We start from the raw sequence: 22,649 nt of genomic DNA on the forward strand, positions 1-22,649 counted from the left end.
ACTGTGTATAGCTTATTGTATGGGGAATAAGATTGGACTAACAGTAGTTTCACACATGACCAAAACTTCATGTGGATTACTACTAGAGCTTTTCCCAAGCCGGGGGAAAAATGTGATCCAGATCAAACTTTATTCAAGCTTGTTCCAGAACAGGTCCATTTAGCTACTGTTCTCTTCATTACTCTCAATTGTATTGCTGTTTAGGATGTGGAAAGCTATGACCCAGTTCTGAATCCTGTGCTGAATCGTGAAGTCCGGAGAACTGGAGGTCGAGTGCTTATTACCTTGGGAGACCAAGATATTGACTTGTCACCATCCTTTGTCATCTTCCTCTCCACCAGAGATCCAACCGTAAGGAACTCGTACAAATTTGTTTAGCTTTTAGCAGGGCAGAACATGTATTAAGCCAACAAAATGATCCTGATATTTATTTTGATAGGTTGAATTTCCCCCGGATCTCTGCTCTCGTGTTACGTTTGTCAATTTCACAGTAACTCGCAGTAGTTTACAGAGCCAGTGTCTGAATGAGGTCCTGAAAGCTGAAAGACCAGATGTTGATGAAAAACGTTCTGACCTCCTTAAACTTCAAGGTATGTTTCTGATAAATTAAACCATAAAAATGAGTCCTAATTAGAGAATAAACTTGACTGTCACTCTCTCTTACTAATATACAGCTCTTTTTTTAGTTGAGGAATGTGATATTTTGGAACATTCTGTTTGAAAGCATATAGGAGATGTGACAAGCTGCATAGAAGAAAATGTTTCTATAGGTTATATGCAATGCATGTGATCGCAGATCTCAATTTGTTTTACTTAAGGTGAATTCCAGCTGCGTTTGCGGCAGTTAGAAAAATCTCTGCTACAAGCTCTCAATGAAGTGAAGGGACGTATTTTAGATGATGACACAATCATAACTACTTTGGAGAACCTAAAGAAGGAAGCAGCAGAGGTCACCAGAAAAGTAGAAGAGACTGATATTGTCATGCAAGAGGTGGAGACTGTATCTCAGCAGTATCTGCCACTTTCTACAGCATGCAGTAGTATCTACTTCACAATGGAGTCACTGAAACAGGTTAGATAAAGAATCAAATTTAATCCCTTTCTCTCACCAGAAATATTCAGTACTCATAACATTTTTCCAAAGTCATGCTGTACTGTTTAAATTCCTGTTATGACTACAGAAATACGTCACGGATTGCAATAACCTCAGTGTTTGACAAACAGTAGGGCCATAAGTTCTAAACTTTTTTTTAACTCTTTTTAGATACACTTCTTATACCAGTATTCTCTCCAGTTTTTCTTGGATATCTATCATAATGTCTTGTACGAGAACCCAAATTTGAAGGGAATTACAGACCATACCCAGCGTCTCTCAATCATCACAAAAGACCTCTTCCAGGTTCAGTATAGAATTTTCATTGACATTGTGCTTAGCAAAGGGTCTTGTCCTGTGGAAATCTGATTAAGGCTCTTTATAATACAACTAACCTGTTACATTTTGTTTCGCTAGGTGGCTTTCAATAGAGTAGCTCGTGGCATGCTACATCAGGATCACATAACCTTTGCTATGCTGTTGGCCAGAATTAAGCTTAAAGGCACAATTGGGTAAATATTTGAATCTTTGCTTTTTGAGATGCATCTCAGTTTTTCCATTTACATACATGAAAGCTTTGTGTTTGGTGCCTTAAAGTTAACCACTGCTTCAGTTGAAGACAGATACTTGGCTAAAATCTGCTCTACTTTTAATTTAAGGGAGCCTACATATGATGCAGAATTCCAACATTTCTTAAGAGGAAAAGAAATTGTACTCAGCACAGCATCTCTCCCAAAGATCAGTGGACTTACAACTGAACAAATGGAAGCTATGATGAGATTGAGCTGCCTTCCTGAGTTTAAGGACCTGGTTTCTAAGGTTCAAGCTGATGAGGCAAGTATCCTGGTTAAGCACTGTCACTGCACTAAATTTAGGTTAGACCTATGTTGGGTACTTGCGTGGCCCCCATTGCTATAGTATGAGTACCTCACAATGTAGCTAACCTCAAACACTCCTATGAGGTACGGATGGAGTTGGGAACTGAACCACAGACTAAGTGGCTTGTCAAGTTTACACAGGAAGACTTTGAGCAGGGATTCTAACCTCAGTTTTCCCAAGCTAGTGTCCTAACCCATGGATCGGTCTCCCCCTCTCTGTAGAAACTAGTGTACAGTTTCATTTTATTTAAGTGGATTATGCAGTATATAGTTTTAGTTTTGGTTGGGGTTTTTGCTGCAGTGAACACCCCCGTCACTATCAAGACCATATAATGGTAGGCTCTGTATCCATGTGTGTAGAAAGTGCCTGTTCTGAAGATCTTACAGCTGGAATGGAATCCTAAGTGTCATGCACAATGCATCATAATTAATATTTCTTTCAATACAGCAATTCTGTATCTGGTTGGAGAGCAGTTCACCAGAGCAGACTGTGCCATACATTTGGTCTGAAGAAAAACCTGCAAGTAAGTTCAGTTGCACTCTTACCTGGCAAATGCCTTGCTACCAGTTTGTCTTGAATAGAATAGACCTTCATTAAAGTCTTAGAACTTAGCACTTATGAAGTTTGATAAGCACTGCAAGTTTGATAAGATTGAAAAGGGAAGTCTTCAATCCACAAAACAATTGCAGCATGAGTAATGACTGTGCAGCCTGTCCCTGACTCTACCCTACCATGGGGTGTTTGCCCCAAGTGGGGGCATTGTCTTGATATTCCCCTCAGACTGCCCACAAAAAGGTGTCAGCTATTTGCAAATGTAAGTAAAAAAGGCACATTCAAATAGTTTCTTCAAAACACTATTAAAATTTTGTTCTAGTGTAGTGACTGTGGTTCCCTGCAACAGGAATAAACTACCGTACAATCCACTGTACATAGAGAGTTGAATGGGCATCTGTGCCTTTTGGTCATTGCCAGCCTCATCTAACTCAGTGCTCTGTAACAGTACTCTGTACAAGGCTCTCTTGTTACAAGTTTCCTGACCCTGCCTGGTCTCCTGCTAGAACTATTGCTACCTCTCTCCTCCCTCCCCCCCGCTGCCTCAACTTCTGTATTAACTGAAACTAAGACTGTTCATGCGAAGTGTAGATATTTATAGGTGGCTAGAAAGAAACTAAAGCTCTGGATTGGTGAAAACTTAAAAGAAAACTGCCACTCTTTTGCTTAATCTTTCCCATCTGTAAGATCACATGGCAAAGCACTTGCATGCAAAATTTGTTTGAAATAGGCTGTTTATCATTTACAGAGCTGTCTAATTGCTATAAACTGTTACTAACCAACTTTTTTTCTAAAGGGAATATTTTAAGTTCACTTTTAGTAGCTGCTGTCAAATTCTTTGGCTATGGGATCAGAATTTGCATAAGATAAACTACACTAGTTTCCCATAGTGCTTTTATCACTGGAGCAAATAGGTTTCAAATGATAGGTAATCAGTCAGTAGATCGGGACAAAATCTTAACAAGGGATACTGTCAAGTTAAAAGTTTTCTGTTACAAATAACAGCTTAGTTATTTGCCTTAATAGTCTAGCATTCTTCATGTATTATGTATTACACAATATTGCAACACTTTAGTTTCAGATCCTGCAGGAAAGCGTGTTTTTTTGCTGAAATCCCTAGAGATTTCATGGCAACACTTGTATAGGCTTTAGATTCTGTATATGAACTCATTGCGGAAGCATCCAAAGGCCCTAATCAAATTACGGTACTGTTGTATTAGACACTGAAGAGCTCGCAACCTGAAAAGAGTACTGTGTGTAAGCTTGATGGTCACATTGATAGATATGCCTAAATCAGTTTAAGATAACCTTCTTGGGCAGAGTTAGTTTTGATTGTCAGATTAACAGCAATTACCATTATGTGAATTTCAGTATAGAGTACTGCATTTAGCAGCTTGTATCTCAGTCTTTAAAAGCTGTAGTTTTGTTAAGTCTTTTTTCTTTCTTCAGTAATTTGATTAACACAGTTCAAGGATTGGGAAGAAAATTATCAAATTATTATGACCTGTTAAGCGTCAGGAACAATAACACACACTCTCTCTTCTTTTCTCATTTTAGCCCCTATTGGGCAGGCCGTTCATCGTTTGCTCTTGATCCAGGCATTCCGTCCAGATCGTCTGCTGGCCATGGCACATGCCTTTGTTTCAGCAAACCTTGGCGAATCCTTTATGTCTATTATGGAGCAGCCATTAGATCTGACACACATTGTAGATACTGAGGTAAATTATAGGAATGAAAATACTTTTAAAACATGACATCGTATCAAGGGCATACATCTCTGTTGGTGGTGGCACATCAGACTGCTCTGCCTCAGTTTGAGGTGATGGGTATCCGTTATAGGCTTCAGCACTGAGAGAACAGTATTCCTAGGATCCTTTAGCTAAAACTATTGCAGTATAACAAACTTACTAGCTATGCTGAACACAGTTATTACAATAGCATAAGGGATGAAGGGAATTTACCTTCCCCCCACAGATTTGGGGGAGGTGCATAATTATCGATATGGTTTATTCTTGTGGTAATGTTTTGTTTAAATGCCCTGGATTGTAGGTGAAACCTAATACTCCTGTTCTGATGTGTTCTGTACCTGGCTATGATGCCAGTGGCCATGTTGAAGATCTTGCCACTGAACAAAACACACAAATTACCTCTATTGCTATAGGTAAGAGTACATTATCATTAGGTTTGGCAGAACTTGACTTTCATTTTTGTTTTATAATTTTTGACAGATACTGATTATATTTTTAAGAACACTTAACAGTTTTAAAACTTTCAGTGGAGGGAAATCATGGGGGAGACAGTTTATTTAATGACAGACATTGTGATTCAAAAAGTTAAAGCTTTATCATAAACACAAATTGTCAACATCACCTGTAAAAATATACGAAGTAAAAATCCTTAAATCTGTCTTCAAGCAGCATTTTTATTGTTTGTGTGTCTGTAAATGTTTGTTGATTCAAATATTTTTTTCGTGTGTGTGTGTGTGTGCGGTGAAATTAACATTTACTAATTTAAGAAAAGCAAATTGTTCCAGGCAGTTATGTTTGTCTTATTTCTTACCACCTCATATAAACATAATTTAAGCCAATTAAGTTTCTAGAGCTAACCATAACCTTCTGCATGTAGGCTCTGCTGAAGGATTTAATCAAGCAGATAAGGCAATAAACACAGCAGTGAAATCTGGCAGGTATGTTCTGTCCCTCTTTTTATATAAGTAGAACTGACAATAACAAGTTAGTTACTGTTCTGTTATCATATTCTTGTAGGTGGGTGATGCTAAAGAATGTCCATCTGGCTCCTGGTTGGTTGATGCAGTTAGAGAAGAAGCTGCATTCTTTACAACCTCATGCTTGCTTCCGACTTTTCCTTACAATGGAGATAAATCCCAAGGTAACTGAAACCAAGTTTGGCTTCGACTGGCACAGCAAGTGGTATGTAGTGCTGTTCCAGTGTCCACTACCAACCAGGGTAGCATTCCCCATGGTGGCCTTAGTGTGACAGGGGGAAAGGGTGCATTTTGGAATGCATCTGCAGGAGTAGGAACAAATGTCCCCAAAATCCTGCCTGGTGCTTTCTAGGGTATTGCTCACCCCATTCCTAGTAATGTCAAGTGCTTTGTAAATATCCTGTTTGTTTCTCTGCTTACGCAGGGCAGAAAAGACTGCCTACGTCTTCCCATCCTTTCCTTTTTCTTAGCAGAAAGTAGGAATTGGCCCTTAGTACTTAATCATATACTTTAACATGAATTCTCATGTAAGTCCCTACTCCTGGTAATTTCGGCATCTTATTGCAAGAGGGAGGATACTCTGTTACAATAAAAAAAAACTTAGTGTAGGTTAACAAACTTGTTTCAAATATCACATTTTTCATAGAAGAGAGCATTCCTCAGGGTGTAACTTGTGTTGATGCTCTTCTGTCCTAGGTGCCGGTGAATTTGCTACGTGCTGGTCGGATCTTTGTGTTTGAACCTCCTCCTGGTGTAAAGGCGAACATGCTGAGGACATTCAGTAGCATTCCTGTTTCTAGAATATGCAAGGTGAGGCGATGGTTTCTGTGTAGTTATGTGGAACTCAAACCAACTGAAAGCTCTGAGGTTAAAAAGAAACTTTCATGAACAGTTTTCAGTTTCTATCGTACATTAAACTAATGTTATGCCTTCTGATATTAGTGTGAAGGAACAAGTTTTTCAGAGGCTTTTAGTTTACGCTGACTAAAATATACCTAGCATGTAAGGAAGCAATCTGTTAATGCATCAGATCACAAAAAGCTTAAAACCTGGAGAATGCTGTGTTTACTCGACATTTGACATTCACCAGACTGTAGCAAACCAGGTTTCTTTTTTTAATAAATTCTGATCACTTTGGTTTTAGTGTGGAGAAATAATGCATTTTCTTTTTTTCCCATCCTAGTCTCCAAACGAACGTGCTCGTTTATATTTCCTCCTTGCCTGGTTCCATGCCATCATTCAAGAACGTTTGCGATATGCTCCCCTGGGCTGGTCCAAGAAATATGAATTTGGTGAATCTGATCTGAGATCTGCCTGTGACACAATAGATACCTGGCTGGATGATACAGCAAAGGTAATTGATTTTTTTGCTCTTTCATAATCTTTTTTTAAATACAAAGTAACATTTGGATTACTTGTGGTTACTGTTCAGTGAAGGGCAAATTAATCTGAAACACTGTTCAGATTACCTGGAAAGAAGCAATATCCAAACTTTTTGATTTTGGCTTTCATTAAACTGTCCAAACTCAATTTCCCTATTTTTTTTTTTTTTTGCGAATCTTCACATTCTAATGAAATTGTCTCTACTGTCAGGGCCGCCAAAACATTTCACCTGATAAAATCCCATGGTCTGCTCTGAAGACATTGATGGCACAGTCCATTTATGGAGGTCGCATTGATAATGAATTTGATCAGCGTTTGCTAAACACTTTCCTGGAGCGTTTGTTTACCACTTTGAGCTTTGATAGTGAATTCAAACTGGCTTGCAAGGTTGATGGACATAAGGATATTCAAATGCCAGATGGAATCAGGTATTTTTTCAACCTCAAATTTCAATTGGTCTCACCTTAGTAGCTTGCTTTCCTTTTGAGAAGCTGGAAGTTGTATTTTTTGCATTGGTATTTAGCCAGGCAATGTATTCTTGGTCACCTATTAAAATGCATGAGATTATGGATAATTAACTTAGTTCAATTTACTGCCGCAACTTTCACTTACAGACGTGAAGAATTTGTCCAATGGGTTGAGCTGCTGCCAGACACACAAACCCCATCCTGGCTTGGTTTACCAAACAATGCAGAAAAAGTTCTTCTCACCACACAGGGTAAAACTTGTATTTGACTTTCTTGTGTGCTTACAGGTTATGTAAACTTCACTCTTTGTTTTTTTTTTTAATGCTCAAAATAGATGAGACACAAGTACCTTTCTGAGTTACACTAAATAGTTAAGTTACAAGTATCTCAATGTGTATTAACAATATCAGCCTCTACAAAATAATGAATAAATGTCTATGAATTCTTAAGGTTGAAAGTAACTTGCTTAGAATATCATCAGTAGACAGGAAGATACTACACAAGTGAGACTCTGACTTTTAGTTCTAGTCCTAAGGACGGTTACTCTTGTTTAATAATATTTAAAAATAATCCTTAAGTATAAGTGGCAATCACAGAAGTGTTAAATGTAATCCACTAATGCCTCTTTCAAACTTTCCTTGTACTTATATCCCTTTTTTTATTCCTTTTTTTTTGGCTTTGCTTCCTTTATTCTTTGGTTCAGGTATTGATATGATCAGTAAAATGCTGAAAATGCAGATGCTAGAGGATGAGGATGATCTAGCTTATGCAGAAACTGAGAAGAAGGCAAGAACAGATTCAACTTCGGATGGACGACCATCCTGGATGAGAACACTGCACACCACAGCCTCCAACTGGTTCCATCTTATCCCAAAAACTCTAAATCATCTTAAACGAACAGTGGAAAATATTAAGGTGATTGCCAAATACATATTTTGGTCTGTAAAGGACTAGGGGTTATGCAAATGTGGGTGAGGTATCCTACTCAGATTGCAGCCTGAAAATGGTCTCTCTAGATCCAAGTAGTATAGCAGACTTTGAAACAAGACATTGTTTCCTTTTCTTTGCTGTAACTCAGTTAAAGAAATTATGACAGAATAACACTTCTACATGATACCTTCCCAACCAAATGGAAGAGATTATTTCTAGTCTCTTGCTTCCTGAGCCAGGGGTGCTGTAAGTGCAGCATCTCGACATCACATGTCTGATCACTCAAGTGAACTGAAGAGCATATGTTGGCTCAAAGGTAGTATCACTGGTCAGTCCTCACTGGAAAGATGGGTGGTAGCTAATACTGAGGCTTCTGCTAATTGAGAGTGGGGACTAAAAATGAAAGGGAGCCATAAAGCTCTGAGGGCTAGTATGAGACAGGTGGTTTTACAATCAAGAGAGTTTAAGGGAAGTCTGATTCTAGGTTGTTGAATGATTTAGACATGGATTATATATTAAACTTCTCTGTTTAGATCAGGTTATGGACCTGGGCTCTGGACATAGATACAGAAAGGAATAGGGAATTTGTAATAATTAGGCCAAACTGTAGCAAGTAGCTTGCATGCTGTTCTCGCCTGCAGTTGGTATCAGAAGGGAGTGAAGTTCTTGCTTCAGTTCCCTTAAACTACCATCTGTGAAGCAGCTGCATCTTCAGGGTGGGCGAAGGAAATGACTGCATTGTAAAAAAACACATTACGGTGAGCCCTTAACAGTTGATGATGATGCATGTGGGATTTGGGCAGCCAACTAGTTCCCTTTCACTGTTGCAGGGCTAAGTTATTTTTCCCACCAGAAGATGCTCATCTTGTTGTTTTCCTCATTTTTCTTCCTTAAATAAGGATCCGTTGTTCCGATTCTTTGAGAGAGAGGTGAAAATGGGAGCCAAATTACTTCAGGATGTCCGTCAGGATCTTGCCGACGTGGTTCAGGTTTGTGAAGGCAAGAAGAAACAGACCAACTACTTGCGTACACTTATAAATGAATTGGTGAAAGGTATGTGACTTCAAACAAGCTTCTCTTTTTAGAATGCTTTCCCAGTAATCCTATTACATCAGTTGATGTCTTCTCATTTCCAACACTGAAAAGAAACACCACTATTTTTGCCTAATACAAAATTCTGAAAGTCAAAATGGTGAGGTTGATCCGGTGACATATATGAACTGCAGTATTGCCAACCTAACCATTCAAATAGCATGAGATTGACTTGAAGAAAGGGGAAAAAATCAAATTTTTAAGCCAGTCTAGGGTTTTTGCCTTTGGGGTTCACTTGGATTGCGGTTTTTAAACTTTTTCTGCAACTGTGGGAGCTGAAACTATTTAAATGAAAGATGAAACTTTCATGTTACTGTCCAGGAGCTGGAGATTTAAGTAAGACATCTATACTGTGTGACTTGGAAAAGAATTGAGAGTTGGCAGCACTAAAACTGAGATTGGTATAAAAAAATAAGATTTTGCTGAGTTTGCAACAAACAGTTGGAGCCTGGTGTTAATTGACCATAAATCAGTTTCCATCTAAACCTTAAGTTTTAAGCACTCACTTGTAACAAAATTATCAGAGGAACTCCAAAAGTTACCCTGGCTTGATTTTCTCTGCTCATACATTTGGCAGTGTGATGAAAAGGGGACATTTTGTACCAATACAGTGGAATATGCTGCTGGTTGAGAGATACATTTAAGCAGAACTATTGTACACTGAATTCTTTGCCTTGTGACCCAAGGATAAAGGTGGTGGTACCCTGTGCAGTAACTCCTTAAAATTGGTGTCTTCCATGTTGCAAAAGGCTTAATTGTAAAATTAGCTGTGATGTATTTTGAGACCTGGTGTATATGCAGTTGAACTTACTAATGAATGTCTTCCAGGTTTTGTTAGTAAGTTGTACTTCAGACAGTAATTTCTGTTTAAATATTCATCTGAAGAACACATTTTAGAAAACTAGGTAGCTTTCTACAATGTCATGAAACTCTTGTCTTTCCGTTCGTGTTACACTTGTACTCTCTTGTCCCAGTTAAGTTAGAACCCCACTGTGCTTGGTGGTATGAAAAATCTGTTGTAAAATACAGTAATAGCGAAGTGACTGACTGCCACTGAAAGGGTAAAATTCCATTTGGAAATAGTGTGTAATCCAACTCATACCCATACAGAGCTCTTACCTTGGATATGTCTTCTCTAGGTATTCTGCCTCGTAGCTGGTCTCATTACACTGTACCTGCTGGCATGACTGTTATTCAGTGGGTGTCTGACTTCAGTGAACGCATTAAACAACTACAGAATATTTCCCAGGCAGCAGCTTCTGGTGGAGCAAAAGAACTAAAGGTATCTATCTTGCGTTGTATTGCCTTTTTCTCATTAAAGGCTTTTCTGAATTCTGAAAAATCAGAGTTACATGAGTCTGTAACTGCTTATATCTGTTAGTGTAAAAAGCATTGAAACGCTTTAGCTAAGGAGCTTCTCAGAAATCTTACCTGGACACCCCTTCAAACGTGCTTGTATATTATGGTGTTCCTGAATGACTTCCTGCGTTTAAAAATTACCATTTTCCAAACCTAGCTGCAGATCGTGCACACAGTATAGTTGCTGCAATGGGGAAAAAACAGCTAGGCTATGTCTACACTACAGCCGGGATCGATGCTCTGAGATTGATCCACTGGCGGTCGATTTAGCAGGTCTAGTGAAGACCTGCCAAATCGACAGCAGATTGCTTTTCAGTCGACCCCCTGTACTGTACCCCCAACGAGAAGAGTAAGGTAAGTCGACGGGAGAGTTTCTGCTGTCAACCTCCTGCAGTGTAGACCCTGTGGTAACTCGACCTAAGGTATGTTGACTTACATAACGTAGCTGGAGTTGCGTAGCATAGGTCGACTTACATAGTCTTACTTACTGTTCTGTAACTGTTCAAAACGTGATGCAGCTATGGAGGTGTGTGCACGTCCAGAGTACCAAAGCAAATAATTTTGACTAGCAATACATGTAGTGGCAGCACTCATGCCCTGTGATCCTAGCCTCTACTGTGGCTGTATAAGGTTGGTGCACCCCCCAGCCTCCCTCATTTCCTTCACACCAAATGTCAAGAGCACAGACTCTAATGCAGAGGGTGAGTTGTGGAATACACATCTGCATCACATCCAGAAGAATACACTACAGATAAGTACCTGTTTCTAATTCCTTCTTCAAGTAGATGCAGCCATGAATTTCATGTAGGTGACTCTCAAGCAGTATTTGCAGGAGGTGGGGCTTGGAGTATGTTTAAACAAGGAGTGCAGGATTACCTTAAGTTTTCATCTGATCTGGATTTAGCATAAGTGGCATAGTGGTTTTAAACGTATGTACATAGGATCCAATGGCAGCCCTGCAAATTCCAAATCTGAGCTGCTTCGTTTGCTGTCATGATATAGGAAGTTATACATCTTGAGATCATCTGTGAAGAGATTGCTCCTTCATTTGGTTCACACGTGAAACAGATGAGATGAAGAAAGGAAACATTTAGTTCTGTCTGTGAAAGGCTAAACATTGCCTGACATCCAGTGTGTGAAGATGCTACTCCTCTGGGATTGAATTTGGCTCAAAGAACAACACTGGTAGATAAATAATTTGTTTCAAGTAAAACTGAGAAACCACTTTATCTAAAGAATTTATGATGTGACTGCAGGGTTACTTTGTTTTTGGAAAATTGTGTGTTGGGATGCTCCGCCATCAGAGCTTGCAGTTCACAAGTGCTCCTAGCAGATGATGTTGCCACAAGGAAAGGAGCTTTCTGACAAAAAGGGAGAAAGAAAGAGGTCAGGGTGAAGAGGAAAGAGATGGGAGGCCAAACCAATAACCTGAGGTCAGAGAATTGATACTGTTTTTGCCACATTGGAGCAATGAGAATGAGCTTGGCACGGTCCAGTTTCAGCTTGAGAATGACCTCCAGGATGATTTGAATTGGAGGAAAAGGCATACAGGAGTGCTGATTCCCAGCATCAGGTGGAAAGCATCAATCAGGGGCCTGGACTGAGACCCACACCCTCAAGAGCAAAATAGATGGCATTTCTTGTCTGTCTTGAACAGGTCAGAATTCCCAAATAGCAAAGAGGTAGGATACTGGGCTTTTTAGACCACTTGTAATTTAAGGAAAATTTTTCTACTGAGGGGATCTACCAGGTGATTCTGGATCCCAGGTAAATGACAGGCCACAGTGATTGTTTTTGTTGATGCAAAACTGGCAGAGTCTGATCGCCTTCTGACACAGCACATTGGAGTATGCACCCCCTGTCTGTTCACATAATACATCATGGTGATATTCTTAAGGATGTGCATGCTGAGTCCCCGATGTCTCTGACAGGCACTGCAGATGGCACAAATTCTAGGACACTGATTTGCAGAGAAGCTTCCTGTTCCAACTACAGGCCTAGAATTTTCTGTGAACTCAGATGTGCTCTCCAGCCTATTAAGAAGGCATCAGTGACAGTTGTCCTGATCGATGGGGACCGGGCAAAGGGAACACCCTGGCACGTGTTCCCTGAACAATTGTCCACCATAAGGACTCCGGATAGGTAGAGGAAGTCAGACCAGTTTGTCCAGCACATGATGGTTCAGATGATAGACCAATATCAGCCACATTTGAAGAGGACAAAGGTGTAACATGACATATTGGACTATCTGTGTGTATGTAGCCACATGGTCTAGCAACCTCAGGCATACTTGGGCTGTGGTTGAGGGTTGAGACTGCAGTTCCAGACACAGGTGGTGAATAATGCAAACTCAGTCTAGCAGGGCCGCAGTGAACTCAGTACTGGAATCAATGTTGACTTCCCATTTGTTAGGCAGAGACCTAGACTGTGGAGTAAGCATAGTGTGAAGTAAACATGAGGACTTCTTCTCTGGACTTGCCTCTCTGTACCAATCATCCAGATTCAGGAAGATATGAAATCCTCTCTTGCTGAGGTATACTGTCACCACAATCATGCAATTGCTAGCGTCCCAACACGGGGGCGGCATTGGTACCGAAGAGGAATGGGGAATTGGCACTGGTGGTATTGAGTGAGACAGTCGTACCCGGTACCAGAAGAGGTGCCAGTACTGAAGTCAAGGGCAGTACTGAAGTCGACAACAGAATCTATTGTCAGGGCAATGACTGTACTAAAGGGCGCATGAGCATTGAGGGGGGTGTTTGGGGGCCAGGCCTGGCATCTGCCACATTTCCACAGTCTGGGACATGGCAGTGCAAGCTGCACTGCCAATAAACCAACAGTTCTGCAACTCAGCTAGAAGGTGCCAAGGGCACAACTGAGAACAAAGCATTAAAAGCTACGGCACCAGAAAAATTCCTGAACTAGTGGAGAGTCGGGGACTGAGGCAAAGCAGGTCTGATGTTGTCTGATATGCTACCAGCACGGAGACAATCTGCTCCGGTCCTGACATCATTGGTACTGGACTCAATGAACACCCCCTGGCCAGAATCAGAGTCAATGGTACAGGCTCTTGCTGGTCTCAGTATGGTACCAGGGAGCAGTTCGACCAGTGGTTCTCAAACTTTTGTACTCGTGACCCCTTTCACACAGCAAGCCTATGAATTAAAAACACATTGTTTTAAAAAATATTTAACACTATTATAAATGCTGGAGGTGAAATGGGGCTTGGGGTGGTGCTGACAGCTTGCAACCCCCCAGGTAATAACCTTGTGACCTCCCCTGAGGGGTCATGATCCCCAGTTTGAGAACCCCTGAGTTAGATGGACCTGCTCCATTCTGCATGCCAGGAGTACAATGCCAGTTAGCACTCCTCTTAAAAGATGAGGAGGAGTTTCCCTGAGCCCTGGAATGGTCCCAATTAGTGTTATGGAGAGTAACTCTTCCTCTTGAGTGAAACACCAGAGTCTGAACATGGAGCACAGTTACTTGCTAGTTACGAAGGTGACCACCAATCAGACAAGGGCCTCAGTGCTGAAGCGGGCCTCAAGGCCTGCTCCAGAAAGTGCTGCTTCCGCCATAAGTCTCTCGCCACCTGAATCCTTTTTTAACAAAACAACCCAAAAAACCTTACAAATGGAGGACCAGTCCATAATGTGTCCCTCACTGAGACACCACAAACACTTTGTGTGAGGATGGCCCCTCACGTGACATGGTGCTTGAACGCTGGTGAGGGCATCACACGGGGCAGCCTGCTATTCGAACACTATATTGACACTAAACAAAATCTAAGCTACTGTTATCTAGAACAGGGGTTCTCAAACTTCATTGCACCGTGAACCCCCACTCTGACAACAAAAATTACTCCTCAACTCCAAGAGGGGGGACCGAAGCCTGAGCCCCTTTGGCTTCGGCCCTGGGCAGTGGGGTTCATGCTTCAGCCCGGGGCCCCAGCAAGTCTAAGCCAGCACTGGCGACCCCATTCAAAGGGGGTCACTACCCACTTTGGGGTCCCAATCCATAGTTTGAGAACCGCTGATCTAGAAGAAATAACGCTCAGAAAACTGATACTAAAACATGAGGTGAGAACAACTCAGAGCTCCGATTCAAGCCATGGGCAGTGAGAGGGAACTGAGGAGGGTCAGGGAGGTGCTGCCTTTAAATACCCAGAGGAGGTGTCCCAAGGCATGAGCACAGCCTCTATAGGTACTGCTAGGCAAAGTTCTCTGGATTTGGTGCGCTGGGCACGTGCATGGAATACGCTGCATGTACTCAAAGAAGACAATACCTTATAGCACAGCCTTGTGGGAAATGTTGACACATTAGGAAATTTGTATTTCTAATTCTACTTACATATACGCAGTAGAATTACATACAAATATTAACTCTTCTGAAACTAATTTTTTCCTATAAAACAGACTTTAGGATTCATAAAATTGTTTCTACATATGTATGTTAGTAGGAAACTATCCCTTTGAGGGTAAATCTTCATCTGAGGAAACATGCCATACATAGTTTGCAAGATGGTCCATATTTTAGTGCATCTTTTTGTTTAAATAGATATTGAATGCAGCTAAGTGCCATTGCAGTAGCTATTATAGAAATTTCTAAAACATACAATTCTTTTAATAGAACATCCATGTGTGCCTGGGTGGCTTGTTCGTACCTGAGGCTTATATTACTGCTACAAGACAATATGTGGCTCAAGCAAACAGCTGGTCCCTGGAAGAACTTTGTCTAGAAGTCAATGTTACAACTACTCAGAATGCAGTCCTGGATGCTTGCAGTTTTGGAATCACAGGTTAGCTGATGTGCTTTTTACAAGGTGGAAGGGAAGGAAATAGGTGCTATTAGCCCTTAACACTGAGTATTTATCTTCTGTAAAAATGCTGGGACAGACCATATCAGATACATAACACCGAGGGGAGTTAACAAGCACAGTGAAAGTTTGATTGCAGTTGCACTAGAAGTAGCATTGGAAGTCAATTTCTGTGGGGGATTCTGCATTATTTAAAAACACGTTAATGGAAAACTTTGCTATGCTAGTGCATAAGGGTTGAGAATCCTTATGAATGAACATTATCAGTAGTAGTGCAATATGGATAAATGCAAATAACAGTCAATATGTTAGAGGTAGCGCTCTGGTAGCTTTTTTATTCCTCTAGTAGCCTTCACTGTTACCTTTTCTGGAGTATTTTTTCATTTGTATAAATTAGGTCTCCCATTTTAACAGTAGGTCTAAATATCAATTACCACATTTTAGATGGGTGATTCTACCTCTGGACTTGAAAATGGAGTGGAAAAGGAAACTTCCTTTAAATGTGCATACACTTCACTTTCAGGAAAGACCTCACATTTTCATACTTCTTAATTCATAGGTTTGAAGCTTCAGGGAGCTACATGCAGTAACAATAAACTGTCCCTTTCAAATGCTATATCAACTATATTGCCCATAACACAGCTTCGCTGGATCAAGCAGACAAATGCAGATAAAAAGGCTAATGTGGTAAGTAATGTGGAGACATATGTTTTGTCATTCTGTGACTCCTTTCAGTAGTGGCTCATCAGCTTTAAATTCTACTTTCTCTGGTGCCCTAGAATAAAAATGGGGAAATACCTGCTTCCATTTCATTAGTCTTACATTTTGCGGTAACACAGATGTTCCTTTCCAGTATGAGTTTTCAACCTGGGGGTTACAATTCCTAGGAGTCTGGCAAACAGATCCAGTATTGCTACCACCCTCTCTTTGTGGCTAGCTGGGGGGTATCAAGAAATGTAAACTCATGAAGCATTGAGTCCTGAGAAGTCTGAACAACACCTTAGAAATGTATTATAAAAGGTACACTTTAGCCTGGCAGGCTGGGAGTTCTTTCTTAGGAGTACAGTTGATCATGGTTGGGGAAGGATGGGCAAAGTTCAATATGGAATGTCTCTTCATAATTTCCAGCGGTGGGGACCTTTGCTGTCTTCCCTTTGACTTTTATCTTGCATTCATCTGTCTTATCCACATTTTAATAAATGCCTAACTTCTTTTCCAGGTTACATTACCAGTTTATCTGAACTTCACCCGTGCTGATCTGATCTTCACTGTTGACTTTGAAATAGCCACCAAGGAAGATCCTCGCAGTTTCTATGAACGTGGTGTTGCAGTCCTCTGCACAGAGTAACAAAATAACATTTTCTAACTGATAAACAGTAGTAAAATTCAGTGTCTTTAATCTAGTCCACAGTGTTAGTTTTAACCTCCAGGGCATGGTTAAGTTGTCAGATGGATTGGTGTAAAGTTGACTTGCTAGAGGCTGGGCTTCTTGCCAGGGTTTCTGGTGATACTGATGGTTTTGAGGGAGAATTGGATGTGGTTTTTAGATGGCTCTAGTTACATGTGGTAATGTTTGATGGTTCCTCCTACATTCAATAAATTCTGTAGCATGATTTGTGGTTCTTTATTTCATTTCTAAAAGCATTGTTCTTGCCATGACTTGCTCTAGAGAATTACTTCCATTAATGCTTTTAAATGTTCAAGGAATGGAGAATGATGGTGAAGCATTACCCAGGTCTTCAATAATGAATGATGCTAACTTACTAAGAAACCAGTTTTACCATTTGTGGTACTTAACTTGCAGATCTCCTGTATAAATCACCTGTAACCAGAAACAAGAAAAGCCCAAATTAATTCAGTGGAACAAGTTGAAATTGAGCAAACACTGGTTTTAAAAAGGAACGCAAGGGAGAGGTTATGCCAATATTACTATTACACAGGCGTGATGAACTGCACACATTGCTTAATCTACATGGAATAGATCTGAACCACCTGCATACTTAAGTGAGAACTACCCTGTACACAGAATACTAACTTTCAGAACAGTTTCATCACCTCTAGTGATACTTCCTCACACATGTCCACTGTGCTGGTTACTGTAACTTTGCATTAATATCAACATGCCTGCAGACACTTGAATTTAGATCCACTTTTTTTGAATGAGTATTATTTCCACCTCTGAGAGCAGCAGCATTGCCATAAGCGAATAGCCCTACCAAACTTCTTATGGCAAATACCTTGAGGTGTCTCTCTTTTGATTGCATATGCTAAAGATAGTGGATTTATTCTGTTCATTCCTTAAAGGGACACTTAAAGCTGGCAGACCCAAAAATCTGACCCACCCAACCAACCAAATAGCTTTTGGTTACACAGTAGTTGCTAACATTTAAAACTCTGCTGCTCTCAAAATACATCTTTACTAGATTTTTACTTGTTTGGCTCCTTTATCTTCAGAAATTTCTAGGGCAGCAAAACAACCTGCAATTTCTGAATACTATCTCACTTGATCGCTGTTCCTCATGCACAGAATCTGCCATTCTCTACCTCTGAGGAGCTTTTTGTGGGATGTGAGTTCTGAACATGGATGTTGCCTCTAACATTCCTTCCAGGGAAGTACATTACTTCCTTGTGCCCTAAAGCTTACGAGAAGGCCCCTAAGCCTTCTAAAAACCTCATCAAATGAGATTGGTATTTGGACTGCAGAATGTTGCCACATGGAGTATCCGTCTAAACTTCCTGTGGTCTTCAGGTAATTTGAATATCAAATGCATAACAAAATTTGCATTAGTAATTAAAGAGCTTTGCTGTTCTGTATTCCCATTTGGCATTTGAGACCTCTGAACTCCTGTACACAGGGAAACACAGGTCTTGGGTGGGCTGATCATGTGGCTGTAAGAACTCAATGAGCCATGCTTACGCAGAGGTACATATGCAGGAGTATACTTGGGGGATAAAAGCACAACCTGCACTGTATTGGGAAACTGTACCTCTTAAACTGATGGCGCACAGGTCACAAGCCATGTGGTGCTAAGCCTGTCATTGACCAGCAGCCTGATTGTTGGAGTGCAGGGCGTCTTCCATTAGGAGGGTGGGTAGTATCCGCTTTTGGTGGAGCCTCACTAAGATTCTTATGTTAGGATCTCTGAGCCCTGCTGCCTTGAGGGAGGAATGAAGAAAGTAGCAACTTTCTCCAGAGTGCCAGACTTACTAAAAATTACAGGGGGATGATTGAACTGAAACCCTTTTATGATTCAGTTGATAAGCACTGCTTTAAAGATTCTAGAGCTCCAGTGAAAAAAGGCTTTAAGAGCTAGGTTCTGTTGGTAGTCTCTCAGCTTCCACTAAAATAGCTGAGTTATGCATTCACACCTGCCATGATATAGACCCCTAAACTACATGTTAAAGATGCTGTTGTATACTTAAACTGATCCTTGCTGTAAGTTAAATGTAGGCCTTGTATAGATAACTTATGAGTTTCAGACCATTTGACAGTATATTAAAGGCTATCCACAAATTAGTTCCCTAAGTTTTCACAGGATGATTAAATATGGATCTTGAGGTTAGAGCTCTTCAAAACCGTTTATATATGAGTAAAGATGGACCAACAGCTATTTAATGAATTTTTATACAGTTTGACCAATCTTTATCTTCTACATGGATACTATATATAGTTCCATTTTTACCACATATCTGTTATGGTTACAATTGGTATATTACAGATGTTTTTGATCTTGACCATGGGGAACAGGTGTCTACCCTAAAAACCACCCACCCAACTGCCATTTGTTCCTATTTGTATTTAGCTATCTCAGCAGGAAAGCCAAAACTGACTGAACATGAAGACTGTATCTATGACCCCTCATCAATGGTCATCCTCCAAGACAGGCCTGAGGCATAGTGGGGGCAATACAGGGAAGCTTGTTCTCTTACCTCCAACTAAGGTCAAATACAAATAAAACAACTTTTTCTAAAGTGGGTTGTAGTTTTGAACCCATCTAGAAAAAAAATCTGTCTAAAGGAAATAACCTGTAAACCTAGATTATTGAATTAGGTTTGGAGCCTCAGAAAGAAGGAAAGAACCACTTAAGTAGCAAGGCAGGAGTAAGGAACTGGAGGGATGGGTTCATTTAAGTTATTTTTACACAGGTCAGTCATGTGTGGAAGAAAGAAGCATGCCTGAAGAGGGCAAATATTAAGAATAATTATTTAGGGTGCTGCTAGAGGCAGTGAAATGGAAAATAACTTAAACTGTGAGGAAAAGCTTCACCCTGAAATATATAGTCTCATGCAGTTCCCTGAAGTAAATCAAAGATAAGCCCTTTGACACACTTATGGATATGAAATGCAGGAGATATGGAAGGAGACTAGGTTACTTCCCTTCCCTGATTGACACATCTGGGCTTGCATGTGTCAAATGACACTAAAAGTGAGGACCATAGCTCTTTTCACTCAGTTATCTATGTTACATGCACTTCTAAAATTTAGAACAAAAATAATCAGCAAAAAGCTGAGACATGTTTAATGCCAGCCTTGAGGGGTCATGAACAGAGCTATTGGCCTCCTGAGCCCATTTCTATTCTACAGGGCTAGATGGGGTCTGAATTTTTTCTGTTTAACATGGGGCTAGGATTTGCTAGAGGTAGACACTGATCTATGCTATGAGGAATCCTCCAGCATTTTAAGCTTAAATAATGTTCACCATGCACTTTGGGGCTTTTCAGACATTGTGCCCCAACTTTGGACTTTGGCAGGCTGAAGAGATGGACCATGAGGTCCAAATCTCAAGAGTGTTTGTTCACTGTCTCCAGTAGCAACTTTCAGCTTACTAACAGTTGTAGAAATAAAGCCCAGTGAGCTAGACATAGGTCTTTTTCCACCTCTAATTTGTCTGAGATGAAATCTAGAGAGCAAAGTCCAAGAAGTTTTTACAGAAGAACTGAAAACATTGAAGAATTTAGGGGGGAAAAAATTGACTAAAGAGCAAGGCTTCTGCTGCTATGGAGATATGCCCTAGATGTAGTCAGAGGCATAAGCCCTAGTGCCAGTTTAGTGTTGGCTGTGGGCTACTGAATCATAGTAGTAAAATAATTAACATTGTTGGTGTTTCCAAACAAGGCTGTATGCACCACACTGGAGCCTAACTGTCACCATTTTACAGTTATACTGCCAGTCATTGTAACGCCAGGGAAGAAAAATGAGCAAAAGCATTTTTCTTCCCAGCAAATTTCAGCATTTAAGAATAGTCCTTCTCCAGCACCTCAAAGCTGTAAGGTTTCAGAGTAGCAGCCGTGTTAGTCTGTATTCGCAAAAAGAAAAGGAGTACTTGTGGCACCTTAGAGACTAACCAATTTGTCTGAGCATAAGCTTTTGTGAGCTACAGCTCACTTCTGTAGCTCACGAAAGCTTATGCTCAAATAAATTGGTTAGTCTCTAAGGTGCTCCAAGTATTCCTTTTCTTCTTTCAAAGCTGTAAGTAATTTAGTTTTCCTTAAGCACAAGAGTACAACCCCCAGAATACTAAAAAAAAACTAAACCTTCAACCTGCTCTCTTACTTCCATTCTGACCTTGGTGAACACAGGAAGAAATGAAATGATTTTACAGTGTGGCCACTTATTAAATGTTCAGTATTCTTACCACTCTTCCACAATGGAAATCCATACTACAGCATATATACTCGAGCATGCTATTGAGGCTCTGGAGGATTTTTAAGTCAGGTGGAACTTTAGTGAACTTAAGACACAAAGGTTCTAACTGATGTTTAATAGATCCCTTGATGTAGGTTTATTTTACATTTCACTTGCCACACTTCCCCTCATGTCCGCCTTGAGAAAATACAGTTAATAAGGAAGAGCAATAAAGTTCAGGCTTAGTTTAAAGTAGTTTATTTCAATTGTACTAAAAAACAGGTTATATACTGGGATAGTAGATTTGAAAAGAAGTTTAAACAAACATCCCTGTAGCTCTGGGTGGTGCTGCAACAAAATACCCTTCTCCCACTCTCTTCCTGCTAATAGGCAAATCCCACACCTCTACGTTTGTTCAGTAGGAGACAGTTTTACTAGTGCTGAGCAAAGGGCTCCATGAAGCCCTTTCTTCTTCTTCTGTAGATTACTCCAAAAATCTACCCCATACCATATGGAGGGGAAGGCAAAAAGAGAACCATGCAAATTAAAATGGTTATTTATTCTCCTGGCCCTGATTAGCAGCTGGGTTTGAGAGAGAAAAGTCATTCTCATAAAGGAAAAATTAAAAACCTCTCATTGTAGAAGAACTTCAACTGTTGGTATTTACATTATAAACCCACGTTGGCATGCCCAGTGCTGGAGAGAAGGTTAGAGAAACAGGCTCTATTACAGTTCATTGTCAACACCAAATAAAAGGGAAAGTCAGTTTGACCCTGCAAAATGAAAGTTGATGAGGATTATCTGCTCCCCCAAACTTCTGGTTTGTGTGATTTGAGTTATTTTGGCAGTTATCCAAGGCTGAACCTGCAAGTGACCACTCAATGATGGGAACAAAGCAGCTGTAGGAAGCAGGCACAGGCCTCACTGAAGATGGTGCACTCACTGTGAAGGTGAAACAATATGATGAGTGCTACTTATTCTGCATTTACAGAATCATCACCACTACTTCAGTTTATTTATTGTGATGCTATGCATTTCTCCAACCACCATGTCATGAGAAGGCCTGACCCCTGCAGCAGTAGCATAGGCATGTATACAATGCTAAGGCATAGTATCTATTGTCGCTTATTGCTTAAAGAAATGCATAATTACTTGGCCACAGGTGCAGGAGTTGGGTTGCTGGGAAATAACAGGACTGAAGGCAGAGTACTATATGCTGAATGGGATCACGTTTGATTGCAACTACTGATACAGCTCTACATTAGCTCCAATTCCCCTACACAAGCATTAATGTTCTGTAGGGAACTGCTAGTCCTAGTTGACATTTTGAAGTCTTATCTCTCATTTACTATAGTATATGTTTAAACAGAGGGAATTCCAGATCATAATTAGCCTATCTGTACCTTAGATTAGGTTGCATGCAATTTCTTTCTTAGCTATTCCCCAACACCATCTAGAAATGGAAGCCCTAGTTTTCTCTTGATTGGTCACACATATTTTCACCATTGGACTTTACTAGTTGTTGTTGCAGAGTTGTGGTGACTGGGCTTTCTAGGACCCTGGCATATTTTGAAGGCTTAACACTCATGAGTAAGGAACAGTCAGATGTCAGCCACATTGCAGAGGCAAGTACTCCAGAGGGTCTGGACCGTTCACATGGCCTGGCAAGTCTTATTGGAACATCACTTTTCTCTTTAGTGATAACTTCCATCTGTATTTTAAGGTCAT

At 40.4% G+C, this 22,649-nt stretch overlaps 1 protein-coding gene across 1 annotated transcript in view; it reads left to right on the forward strand.

Annotated features, from left to right (window-relative positions):
* Positions 1-16,909, forward strand: part of LOC102945558 (cytoplasmic dynein 1 heavy chain 1) — a 69,907-nt gene extending 52,998 nt beyond the window's left edge. Inside the window, exons 58-78 of the mRNA XM_037900960.2 lie at positions 205-351; positions 440-590; positions 819-1,072; positions 1,265-1,399; positions 1,511-1,605; positions 1,753-1,927; positions 2,420-2,495; positions 4,082-4,242; positions 4,574-4,685; positions 5,150-5,210; positions 5,290-5,413; positions 5,946-6,059; positions 6,433-6,603; positions 6,843-7,060; positions 7,247-7,350; positions 7,803-8,014; positions 8,929-9,082; positions 10,261-10,403; positions 15,110-15,278; positions 15,856-15,983; positions 16,516-16,909. Of these exons, the coding sequence (XP_037756888.1) occupies positions 205-351; positions 440-590; positions 819-1,072; positions 1,265-1,399; positions 1,511-1,605; positions 1,753-1,927; positions 2,420-2,495; positions 4,082-4,242; positions 4,574-4,685; positions 5,150-5,210; positions 5,290-5,413; positions 5,946-6,059; positions 6,433-6,603; positions 6,843-7,060; positions 7,247-7,350; positions 7,803-8,014; positions 8,929-9,082; positions 10,261-10,403; positions 15,110-15,278; positions 15,856-15,983; positions 16,516-16,644 (3,033 nt within the window). The 3' untranslated portion in view covers positions 16,645-16,909. The remainder of the gene's footprint in view (positions 1-204; positions 352-439; positions 591-818; positions 1,073-1,264; positions 1,400-1,510; positions 1,606-1,752; positions 1,928-2,419; positions 2,496-4,081; positions 4,243-4,573; positions 4,686-5,149; positions 5,211-5,289; positions 5,414-5,945; positions 6,060-6,432; positions 6,604-6,842; positions 7,061-7,246; positions 7,351-7,802; positions 8,015-8,928; positions 9,083-10,260; positions 10,404-15,109; positions 15,279-15,855; positions 15,984-16,515) is intronic.
* Positions 16,910-22,649: the final 5,740 nt, after the last annotated feature.

The sequence above is a fragment of the Chelonia mydas genome, chromosome 6, assembly GCF_015237465.2.
Source record: "Chelonia mydas isolate rCheMyd1 chromosome 6, rCheMyd1.pri.v2, whole genome shotgun sequence".
Taxonomy (NCBI): Eukaryota; Metazoa; Chordata; order Testudines; family Cheloniidae; genus Chelonia; species Chelonia mydas.